At 38.3% G+C, this 12,483-nt stretch overlaps 1 protein-coding gene across 1 annotated transcript in view; it reads right to left on the minus strand.

Moving 5' to 3' along the window:
* Nucleotides 1-2,686: 2,686 nt before the first annotated feature.
* Nucleotides 2,687-12,483, minus strand: part of CCAR1 (cell division cycle and apoptosis regulator 1) — a 63,565-nt gene continuing 53,768 nt past the window's right edge. Inside the window, exons 20-25 of the mRNA XM_028109673.2 lie at nt 7,169-7,251; nt 6,692-6,838; nt 5,125-5,245; nt 4,859-5,044; nt 3,687-3,892; nt 2,687-3,026 (exon numbers count right to left, since the gene is read on the minus strand). Of these exons, the coding sequence (XP_027965474.1) occupies nt 2,967-3,026; nt 3,687-3,892; nt 4,859-5,044; nt 5,125-5,245; nt 6,692-6,838; nt 7,169-7,251 (803 nt within the window). The 3' untranslated portion in view covers nt 2,687-2,966. The remainder of the gene's footprint in view (nt 3,027-3,686; nt 3,893-4,858; nt 5,045-5,124; nt 5,246-6,691; nt 6,839-7,168; nt 7,252-12,483) is intronic.

A 12,483-nucleotide genomic window follows, 5' to 3' on the forward strand; every position in this document is an offset into this window, starting at 1 on the left:
CAAAAATAGGTTGCTTATCTTTCCTGTTTTTTTCTAAAACCAACCTTTTCTATATGTATCATGCTTTTTTTTCCTTTTTAAAAAAAGATTTATTTATTTTAGAGGGAGACAAAGATGGAGTGTGCACCTGTTGGCGGGGGGGGGGCAGAGGAAAAGGGAGAGAAAGAACTTCAAGCGGACTCCCTGCTGAGCAGGGAGCTTGAAGAAAGGCTCAATCTCATGATTCTAACTTGAGCCGAAACCAAGAGACAGATGCTTAACCGACTGAGCCTCCTGGTGCCCCCTTTTTCCCCCCACCTTAATAATCTCACCTTCCACTTCCACTGAAATTATTTTATAAAGTTTACCTCTAAATAATAAAATTGAAAGATTTATACTTTTTCTCCGTTCTCCCAGTATTACTCTGCTTCAAGTATCTGGGAAAAAGGGGTGTCTGGGTGGCTCAGTCATTAAGCATCTGCCTTCAGCTCAGGTCCTGATCCCAGGGTCCTGGGATCGAGCCCCTCATCGGGCTCCCTGCTCCGCGGGAAGCCTGCATCTCCCTCTCCCACTCCCCCTGCTTGTGTTCCCTCTCTCACTGTGTCTCTGTCAAATAAATAAAATCTTAAAAAAAAAAAAATCTGGGAAAACTAAGTCTGACAAGTGTTACAATTACTTTCTCACTTACAAACATACTCTACTAAAGAACTATACTCTTCACTGTCTTTTAGTTAAAAGTTTATCTCCACAATTTTCCCTTGAGAAAAACTTTCCTACTATCCAGAAATGTTTCACTTTACCTTAAAGATGGAGAAACATTTATACAGTAACTGTAATTATGGATCAATCAGCAATCTATCTTCAGGAAAGTTCAACAAACCATAAACCAGAAAGAACAACTTAAAACAAAAATTGGTTTGAAAGAACTTCAGGTATTTTAATCTGTTTCTTAGTAAGAGCCATGTGGATTCAATTTAGCTTAAGACATGTGTAACACAGCACTTATATTCTCCTATTAATCTATTTGGGAACACCTACCCATTAGTCTAGCAAAATAAAGTAACGCAAAAAGTAATAAAATAAACCCTAATATGGCATGTATTTCTATGACAGAGAAATAGTCCAGTAAGGGTTATTTAAATACAAGAAACCCTAATCATCTGCTAAAGATGTGATTCAGTTTTTACTAGTGTTATTTAAAAGACGTGTCATGAGGCACCTGGGTGGCTCGTGGGTTAAGTGTCTGCCTTCAGCTCTGGTCATGATCCCAGGATCCTGGGATCAAGCCCCAAGTCAGGCTCCCTGCTCAGGGAGCAGCCTGCTTCTCTCTCTCTTCCCCGCTCCCGCTCTATCTTTGTCTCTCTCTCTCAAATAAATAAAATCTTAAAAAAAAAAAAATTAAGGGTGCCTGGGTGGCTCAGTTGGTTAAGCATCTGCCTTCGGCTCAGTCATGGGTCCTGGGATTGAGCCCCATGTTGGGCTCCCTGCTCAGTGGGGAATCTGCTTCTCTCTGTCTCACAAATAAAATCTTAAATAATTTAATAAGGTGCCCCTAATCGTATATTTCTTCCCCCTCCCAAGATTTTATTTTTAAGTAATCTCTACACCCAATGTGGAGCTCAAACTTAAAACCTCAAGATCAAGGGTCACATGCCCTACCAACTAATTGCGTGCCTCCTATATTTCTTTGGACCAGAGTTTTTCAACCTAAACACTACTGACATTTTGGGGTGGATAATTCTTCCTTTTTTAAGACTTTATTTATTTACTGAGAGAGACAGCACAAGTGGGAGAAGGGGCAGAGGGAGAAGCAGACTCCCTGCTAAGTAGGGAGCCTGACACAAGGCTCTATCCCAGGAACCTGGCATCATGACTGGAGCTGAAGGCAGACACTTATCCGACTGAGCCACCCAACTACCCCGGGTAATTCTTTCTTGTTGAGGGGCTGTCCTATCCAACGTAGGATGGTAGCAACATCCTTGGCCTCTAACAACTAGATGCCAGTAGCATTCACTCACCCAGCTGTGACAAATAGAAGTGTCTCCAGACATTGCTAAATGTCCTCTGGGGCAAGTTCACCCCCTGTTGAGAACCACTGCTTTAGAGTATATCACATTTTCTACCCTTTTCACTCAACAGTTAATCAACTCTTATGTACCCACTAAAATTCTGAAGGAAGTACACAGACTAATAAAAAAATTATGTTTAATTAAAGAAGGCTTAACTTAAGACATCATACTGACATCTACTGGCTTGGTGCTAAACTGTACATTTGACATATACTGCATTTAAAAAAAAAAACCTCAAAATTAAAATATAGGTGCTATTTTGGGAAAGTAGAACAATTAACTGAAAGCAGTAACATTAACATCAGTACTATTCGTTTTTTGTAAAGTCTAACATATATAGTAACAACGGTAATTGTCTATTACTTAGTTTTTGATGTACTGTCTTTTGGATGAATTGAATTTTTAATGAATAGAGACTGATAATTAGAGGGGATTTTTTTTAAGACAAGTAAAAAAGTCTGATTCAAAAAACTTGCAAAAAATTAAGCAACATGCTATTTTATGATTTATACTGAAATTTTAAAAGACTAAAAAATTTTTATAAAAACCTAATAATGGTAATTCTATAAATAAAACTGCAATTCTCTAAGTATTTTAATAAAAGACATTTTGTAATTAAATACTACTATCAATTAAACTGATGAACTTTATTGGGGTTAAAACTATAACAAAGTTCATCCTAAAACATTTTGCAATGCAAAATTATTTCACTCAAGGAGTGTTTAATAATTTGAATGCCAGGAATTACAAGCAATTTTCAAAAGCAGACTCTTCACATTCATAAAACTTTATACATCATTTGAACTAACATATATTTATACTACTAAAATCAAACATGCATCACTTTCAAACATTCTTGTATCATGATTTTATATATTACATTATTTAACACCATTCCTCATCACTACATGTATTTTATCATACACCTGCACCATTCTCCTTGGATTTCTGATCTTTATCTTCATTCTTGACATTATCCTGTAACATAACAGACAAGGAAAAAGTGTATTTAATTAGATTCTCTTAAATATAACTTTAAAAATCATAAACATTAGTAAACAGACACTCGAGATGGCCCATTTTGCCATCTATAAAAAACTGACACTGGGGGCAACTTACAGAAGAAAACCCCTCAATGAGGATGCAGAAGACGTCTCAATTATTCTAGTTAGTTTATAATGGATTTGAATTACAGATTTTTTTAGTGACAAAAAATACTAATAAATTGATTTTGATAGTGCCAAAGAATTTCTCAACTCTGCCCAACAATAAATGGCTTTAAAAAGAAGTAAATGGTTTTATTTTCCTCAAGTTCAAATTCAGTTCACTCTCTAGTTCTGAAAGAAATACAAATAAAACTTGTAAGTTTTCAAGAAGTTTCAAGAAGTCTACATACATAAACCACGTTGACATTCCAACTAAGTTCTACAATACAGTCTTTTGTAAATTGCTTTTGATTAATCTGATGAAGGAGAGAATACCCACTATATGCTCTGAGAAAACCCACTAAGAGATTATGACATTAAAATTTGTCCTACATCTACCATTACACCATTGTACAATGACATAAATGACATTAAAATTTCCAGGGTTAAAAGTTGAAACAAACTGAAAATATGAAAGTATAAAACTGCTAACCTTCTTCAGTACAGTGTGGATTTCATCCATTACTGTAGATAAGTTTCTGATTGTCTTGTTGAGTTGGTTTTCAAACTGCAAATTCATGTTTTCTGAAATCTTTAAGTTTTCTTGTAACTGATTAAAGTCCTTTTTAACTTCTCTGAGTTCACCTGAGAGGCTTTTGTTAGAATTCTCCAAATTTAATATGGTTTTTTCATCTTCATCTGTTAAAAAAAAAATCAGAATTCACCATCTTACCCTTTAAAATCTCCAATTTAATTATGGGGTTAAAAATATGTAAGGAAAGGGTGCCTGGGTGGTCAGTAGGTTAAGTGGGTAGGTTAAGTGGCCACCTCTTGATTTTGGCTCAGGTCATGACCTCAGGGTCCTGAGATTGAGCCCTGCATCAGGCTCTGTGATCACCAGGACTCTGCTTGAGGATTCTCTCCCTCTCTCCCTGCCCATTCCCCCACTTGCATGTTCTCTCTCTCTCTCTCAAAAATAAGCAAATTTTTAAAAAAATTTAAGGAAATATTAAGGAAAATAAAAAGCAGTTATAATTCCTTAAAATGTCCACAAATGTCAGTTATAAAGCATGAGGCAATATACTCACTTCATTTAAACTAAGTTTTACCCTAAGTATTACTTCTAAACCCAGGTTCCACTTTTAGATGATTGTATGGGATTAGAGAAAGTAGCAAAAACTGAGGAAAACTAAGGAAAACTGAGAACTAGGGGAGGATTAAAAAAGTGCAAAAGAACAACAAAGGAATCTATGAATGCATATGAAAATCTAAGACAAATTCTTATAATGCTAAGCAATTTTATAGCTTTTAATGGTCAAAAGGGAGTTGCATAATGTGCCTAGACTAAAATACAAAGTATGTATATGCATGTGTACATAGCTATGTATATATGTGTGTACACATACATATTCCAGCAGGGTTTTTTTTTTTAAAGATTTTATTTATTTGAGAGAGAGAGAATGAGAGAGAGAGAGCACATGAGAGGGGGGAGGGTCAGAGGGAGAAGCAGACTCCCTGCCGAGCAGGGAGCCCGATGCGGGACTCGATCCCGGGACTCCAGGATCATGACCTGAGCCGAAGGCAGTCGCTTAACCAACTGAGCCACCCAGGCGCCCATTCCAGCAGGGTTTTAAAAGTACTGAAATACCCAATGCTGTTCCTTACCCGTTTTTTCTTCTAGCAACTGAAGCTTCTGTTCTACTTCAGCTCTTACTTTTTCACTCTTCTCCAATTTTTGCAAGAGGCTTCCTACATCTACCATTGCACCATTGTACACAATAAGACCAACATTTTCTTCCACATCCTTTGATTCTTGTTTTACTGTTGGTGTTGGAAGTAACAACCGGTTCCCTATGATATAAAAGATATTTTATTTACTTTTTTCTTTAATAATTACAAAACAACATAATCTCAAAATAATATATTCAAACCTAGCATATCTTCCTGCAATGCTTCGGACTCTTCATGGTTTTCTTCATCTTTTGAGGTGTCTGTTAATTTCCGGTAAAAGCAAGACTCACGGAGTACTACTTTATTAAGAAGCTTCTTTACCTGTCATACAAGCAAGTAAACAAAAAGATGAGAATACATTTTTGATTATCCTTAACTGTGTTCTAATTTTCACATATAATAAACATCAATGGCATCTGTGTTCTCAGGTATCCTCTTCCACTCAAACACTTGTATTTTTTTTAATTTTTTTTTTTTTTTAGATTTTATTTGAGAAAGACAGAGATAGTGAGAGAGAGAGCACAAGTGGGGAGGAGAGGGAGAAGCAGGTTCCCCACAGAGCAAAGAGCCCGATGCAGGACTTGATCCCAGGACCCTGGGATCATGACCTGAGCCGAAGGCAGACGCTTAACCAACTGAGCCACCTAGGTGCCCTTGTTTTTGTTTTTAAAAAGATTTTGACCTGAGCCGAAATCAAGAGCTGGACGCTTTAACTGATTGAGCCACCACCTGTGTTTTGTTTTTTTAAAGATTTTTCATTTATTGGGGTGCCTGTCGCTATGTCTCTCTCTGTCAAATAAGTAAGTAAAATCTTAAAAAAAAAACACCTTTTTTTTTTTATTTCTTTGAAAGAGAGAGAGTATGAGCAGGGAGAAGGGGTGGAGGGAGGAGAACCAGGCTTCCCGCTGAGCAGGGAGCCCGATGAGGGGCTCAATCCCAGCACCCTGGGATTATGACCTGAGCTGAAGGCAGATGCTTAACCGACTGAGCCACCCAGGTGCCCCAACTTGTGCATTTTTTAACTGTCTTCTCTATAAACCTAAAATCCAAATTATCATTTGAAAAGATTTTTGTTAATAAAAAACATGTAACACTGATAGAAACACTAAAGCATACACTAAGGTATATGTACTGGCTGACTCAGTTGGTACAGTATGTGACTAAATCTCAGGGTTGTGAGTTCAAGCCCCACACTGGGCTTGGAACCTACTTAAAAATGGGGGAGGGCACCTGTATGGCACAATTGGTTAAGTGTCCAATCTTTGATTTCGGCTCAGATTGTAAATCAGGGTCCGGAGATCTAGCCCCATGTCGGACTCCATGCTCAGTGCAGAGTCTGCTTAAAAGACTCACTCTCCCTCTGCCCCTCCCCACCCCCTGCATGTGCATGCTCACTCTCTCTCTCAAATAAATAATATTGAGGAAAAAAAAGGTGTAGGAGCACCTGGGTGCCTCAGTCAGTTAAGCATCTGCCTTCAGCTTAGGTCATGATCCCAGGATCCTGGGATCCAGTCCTGCATTGGGCTCCCTGCTCAGCAGGGAGTCTGTTTCTGCTTCTCCCTCTCCCTGCCACCCCCGCTTGTGCTCTCTTTCTGTCAAATAAATAAATAAAATCTTTTAAAGGGACATTTAACTTTTATTTTACACATTTCAATATTTCTTGACTATCTCTATTACCTTTTTACTTTTATATTTCAAAAAGCCAGAGATTAAAAAGATAATTACTTAAAATGGCTTTTCATTTTAAACATTCATAAGACAGATTACCTGAGCCCGAGAAAGATGTAGTCCAAGAGTATAAAGTATTTCTTCCAAATCCTTTTCAAGAAGATAACCACAATGGCTTTGATCAAAATAAACAAATGCCATTAACAGATCCCTGTTAATTGTGATCATCTGAGTCTTTTCTTTTTCCTAAAGAAAATGCAGAATAGTACATAATCTTTACCCCAGAAAAGTGAGAAATTGAGACTATGTCCATATAATAGTTAAAAATATGAAAAGATCTTTGCCTCATGCTACAAGTTAAAATGAGCTAATCTTGTTTAGGTATACGGGAGAAAGGAATAAGACATATTGGTTATCTGACATAACTACAAATATAACAACTGGCTGAATTCTGCTCTGAGTGGTAATATGTAGATATGTAAGGACCAATAAACTTCATGACAGTGTTATGCTTAATAAGTCTGGATTATGTGAGAAATGGAACTTATTATGTTATAAAGAATATTCAATAAATACCTTATCTTTAGAGGGCCTCTCCTTGCAGTACCTGTTGATATCTCTTTTATCATCTCGTTTGTTTATTTCTTCCTCATCCCGATCTATAAAATCAATACAACAGCAACAAAACACTCATTAATACAGATATTTTCTACTACTACTGTAGAGATCAAAAATAGTTTTCTGTTACTGATCAGTTTTCAAAAGACACAATGAAAAAAATACTGTATGAATAAAAATGGATTGGACTTTAATGGGGTGCCTAGCGGGCTCAGTCAGTAGAGTATGTGACTCCTGATCTTGGGGTTTTAGGTCTGAGCCCCACGTTGGGTATAGTTACTTAAAAATAAAATCTTAAAAAAAATATATATTTTTTTTCTTAGAGAAGAGAGAGAGAGAGAGAGAGAGAGAGAAGGTAGGAGGAGGCACAGAGGTAGAGGGAAAGAGAGAATCTCAAGCAGACTCCCCACAAAAGTCAGAGCCAGACGTGGGGTTCCATCTCACAACCCTGAGATCATGACCTGAGCTGAAATCAAGAGTTGGTTGTGTAACTGACTGAACCACTCAGGCGCCCCAGAAAATAAAAAATTATGAAAAATAAGAAAAGGAAGAAATGTATAGAGGCACTAGGAGGAAAAAATGTGACTTTAAATCAAATAACTTAATTCCATAAAATGTGAAGGACATAGTTCAAAAAATAAGTTTTATATATAAAATTGGAAATTATAACACAAATTTAAACAAAACAGAGCAAGGCATATTTTCTAAAACCTACAAAGAAAACTAGTCAATGCAGTAAAACTAACTGCAGATAGATTATTGCAAAATAAAACAGTATGTGAGGAACTGAGATGTTCTTAAGATAAAATTAAGAAAACCTAATTAATATTCAGATTTATTTACACTAACATTCTATTCCATGTTTAGAGATAGGAACTTGGATAAACCATTCTTTTTTTTTTTTTTTTTTAAAGACTTCATTTATTTATTCATGAGAGACAGAGAGAGGCAGAGGGAGAAGCAGGCTCCCAAAGAGCAGGGAGGCCGATGCGGAACTCGATCCCAGGACCCTGGGATCATGACCTGAGCCAAAGGCAGACACCCAACCATCTGAGCCACCCAGGCGCCCACCATTCTTTTTTTTTAAGATTTCATTTCATTCATTCATTTTGGATTTTAAGTAATCTCTACACCCAACATGGGACTCAAACCTACTACACCCAAAGATCAACAGTTGCATGATCTTCTGACTGAGCCAGCAAGGTCCCCCAAACTGTACACTTCTAAATGGATGAGATATACAGTATGTGAATTATATCTCAACAAAGCCATTTTTGTAAAAGGGAAATAGGCAAATGGTCTAAAGCTGGATTGTGGTGATGGTTTAACAAATCTATAAAGTTATTAAGAATGATTAAAGAGAGGACGCCTGGGTGGCTCAGATGGTTCAGTTTGCCTTCGGCTTGGGTCATGGTCTCAGGGTCCTGGGATCGAGCCCCGCATCGGGCTCCCTGCCAAGCAGGGAGCCTGCTTCTCCCTCTCCCTCTCCCTCTACTGTTCCCTCTGCTTGTGCTCTCTCGCTCTCTCTGTCAAATACATAAATAAAATAAAATCCTTAAAACTAAAAAAAGAATGATTAAAGCGTACATTTAAAAGTAGTGAGTTTTGTAGTATGTATTGGCATGTAAATAAACTATTAAAAAAATGTGTCCTTGGAACCGATTTCTCTCATATATGCTACAGGACATTAAAGGTTTATTATTGTGGATAAATTAATTTATTGCTAAGAGCCTCAGTTTCCTCAACTATAAAATAGAGAAAACAACAGCCTCTGAGTATTAGTGTAATTACGAATAATTTTTATCGAGTGTACCATATATTACATGAGGGTAAATTTCTTCCCTTTATTAACATTTTATAGACATGATCCACCTTATTTGAGTATTTAACTTGAAAGCTATTAATTTCAAAACTTTGTCTCCCTTGGAACATAGATTTTTTACAAATAAATAAATCCCATCACACAAAAATATACTAAGATTGTAGCAGCAATCGTGTCCCTTTATTTCCCCCCACATATACTACTACCCATATGAAACACATTTAAAGGAACATGTTATCGGGCGCCCGGGTGGCTCAGTTGGTTAAGAGACTGCCTTCGGCTCAGGTCATGATCCTGGAGTCCCGGGATCGAGTCCCGCATCGGGCTCCCTGCTCGGCGGGGAGTCTGCTTCTCCCTCTGACCCTACCCCCTCTTGTGCTCTCTCGCTCTCTCTCTTCTCAAATAAATAAATAAAAAAAATAAAAATTAAAAAAAACTGTTAAAAAAAAGGAACATGCTATCTATAAAATACTTTATGGGGCACCGGGGTGGCTCAGTCGTTAAGCGTCTGCCTTCAGCTCAGGTCATGATCCCAGGGTCCTGGGATCGAGGCCCACATCAGGCTCCCTGCTCTGCGGGAAGCCTGCTTCTCCCTCTCCTCCTCCCCCTCCCCCTGGCTTGTGTTCCCTCTCTCGCTGTGTCTCTCTCTGTCAAATAAATAAATCTTTTAAAAAAAACAAACTTTATCATCTTTTTCAATGTCATTAATCTTCCAACAGTTTCTTCAATGGCTGCACAGAATTTAACTGCATATCTATAGGAAAGTATATTTAAATAATTCTCTATTATTAAACATTAATACAAGGGTACCTGAGTGGCTCAGTCGGTTAAGCATCCAACTCTTAATTTTGGCTCAGTCGTGATCTCAGGGTTGTGGGACAGAGCCATGCGCCCTGCTCTGTGGGGAGTCTGCTTCTCTCCCCCTCTTTGCCCCCACCCCACCAACTCTCTCCCTAAAATAAATAGATTTTTTTTTTTTAAGATTTTATTTATTTATTTGACAGAGAGAGACACAGCGAGAGAGGGAACACAAGCAGGGGGAGTAGGAGAGGGAGAAGAAGGCTTCCCGCCGAGCAGGGAGCCTAATGGATGCGGGGCTCAATCCCAGGACTCTGGGATCATGACCTGAGCCGAAGGCAGACGCTTAACGACTGAGCCACCCAGGCACCCCAATAAATAAATCTTAAAACAAAACATTAAGACTAATTCTGATTTTTTGTTTCATAGACAATTATGGAATGAACACCTGTGTTGATATTTTAAAGGATCACAGTTGACTGACATTGCCAAATTTATGTCCAGAAAAAGTGCAACAATTTAAACTGACTGCAAAAGTGATAAAAGAACTCTTCTCCTTACCCTTGTTTGTTAAACTGACGTTACCTTTTATTAAAATCTTTTCACCAAGGGGGGCCTGGGTGTTGCAGTCAGTTGAGCATCTGACTCTTGGTTTCACTCAGGTAGTGATCTAAGGGTCGTGGGATCAAGCTCCGTTCTTAGTGCCCGCACTTACAGGAGCCTGCTTAAGGCTCTCTCTCCCCCTGCCCCTCCCCCCACTCTCTCAAATAAATACGTATTTTTTTTTTTGTTTAAATACATAAATCTTAAAATAAAAAGGGGGGGGCCCTGGGTGGTTCAGTCGTTAAGCGCCTGCCTTCAGCTCAGGTCATGATCCGAGGGGCCTGGGATCGAGCCCCACAGAGCAGGAAGCCTGCTTCTCCCTTTCGCACTCCCCCTGCTTGTGTTCCCTCTCTCGCTGTGTCCCTGTCAAATAAATAAAATCTTAAAAAACAAAAATCATCAAATTGATTGGTAAAAATAGACTTATTATTGTTACATGCTCCCGATTACTAAGAAAATTCAACACTACTTTAGACATTAAATGGCACTGTATTTTCATTTTTTAAAAAAATCACTATTCTACTTTTCTCCTGGAAAAAGAGTGGTCTTTAAGTAACTTGAAAGGATTATGAACTACAAAGTATGTAGGGGGAGAAACTGTGATAACATAAGCAAGCAGCAACTGAAAATACCAGGGAAACCAAAAAAGACCTATACTCCTATCACCCTGTTTGGTTTTGCAGTTTATGACACTTGGATATTTAGACTGTTCCAGGAACTTGGAATATATATCAGCAAAGAGGAGACAAAAACTCTAAGATTTTATTTAAAAAAAATTTTTTTAAGATTTTAAAGTAATTTCTACACCCAACGTGGGGCTCAAACTTACTACCCCAAGATCCAGAGTCGCATGCTCTACTGACTGAGCCAGCTAGGTGCCCCCAAACCCCTCTTTTCCTTATTAAGAGCTTATATGTATTCAAGTGGGAAGACAGACAATAAGTAAAATAAGTAAACAGTATAGTAGAATAGGTTATAAGTTCTCTAAGTAAAGTAAAATAAGGAGGGATCAGGAATGTGTACCGGTGGGGAAGACTGCAATTTTAAATAGGGGTGGGTGCAGAGCAGGCTTCATTGAGAAAGTGACAGTTGAACAAAGACTGCAAATGTGAAAGGTGGATCTCTGGTAGTTTGCACACAGAAGGAACTGTCAAAGCAAAGGTCCGAATACAGGGGCACACATAATGGGTTCAACAAAGTCAGGATGCTTTGGGTGCAAAGAGCAAGTAGAAAAGAGAGATAAGAAATGAAATTAGAGGCTTGATTTTGTAGAGTCTTAGAGGTCATTGTAAACACTGGCTTTTTACAGAGTGAAATGGTGAGCCACTGAAGGAATCTGAAAACAAATGAAAGAAATCAAACAAATAAATGAAATGACTTAAATTTTACAAAGGTTGTTCTGGCAATTGTGTTGAGAAGAGACTTTAGAGGAGAAGGGAGTTAAGCAAGGAAACCAGATAGAAGGTTATTTTTTTTTAATCTTTTATTTTTTTAAAAGATTTTATTTATTTGAGAGAGAGAGAGAGAGAGAGAGAGAGAGAGAGAGAGAGAGAGAGAGAGAGAGAGAGAGAGACATGGAGCACAAGACAGGGGCAGAGTAAGAGGGAAAAGCAGATTCCCTGATGAGCAGGGAACCTGATGAGGGGCTTGATCCCAAGACCCTGGGATCATTACTCAAGCCGAAGGCAGATGCTCAACTGACTGAGCCGCCCCTAGATAAGAGGTTTTTAAAATAAAGTAGGCAGGAGACAACATGGCTTGGATTAAGGTTAGATTAGTGGAGCTGGTGAAATATGGTCTGTTTCTGAGTATGTTTTTAAAATAGAGGCAATAAGACTTCCAGATAGATTGGAAATGGGACTATGGCAAAAATAAATGAGTTTAGGATGATTCCTAGATGTTAGCGTGAGCAACCTGAAGGATGAAACTGCCATCAAACTAGTGGGGTAAAGGCTGATCAGGGAGCCCGATGTGGGACTCCGTCCCAGGACCCTGGGATCATGACCTGAGCCAAAGGCAGATGTTTAACCGACTAAGCCACCCACGCGCC

Source organism: Eumetopias jubatus, unplaced genomic scaffold, assembly GCF_037043125.1.
Source record: "Eumetopias jubatus isolate StellerSeaLion01/CBP00866 unplaced genomic scaffold, mEumJub1_p1.0 scaffold_17, whole genome shotgun sequence".
Lineage (NCBI taxonomy): Eukaryota > Metazoa > Chordata > Mammalia > Carnivora > Otariidae > Eumetopias > Eumetopias jubatus.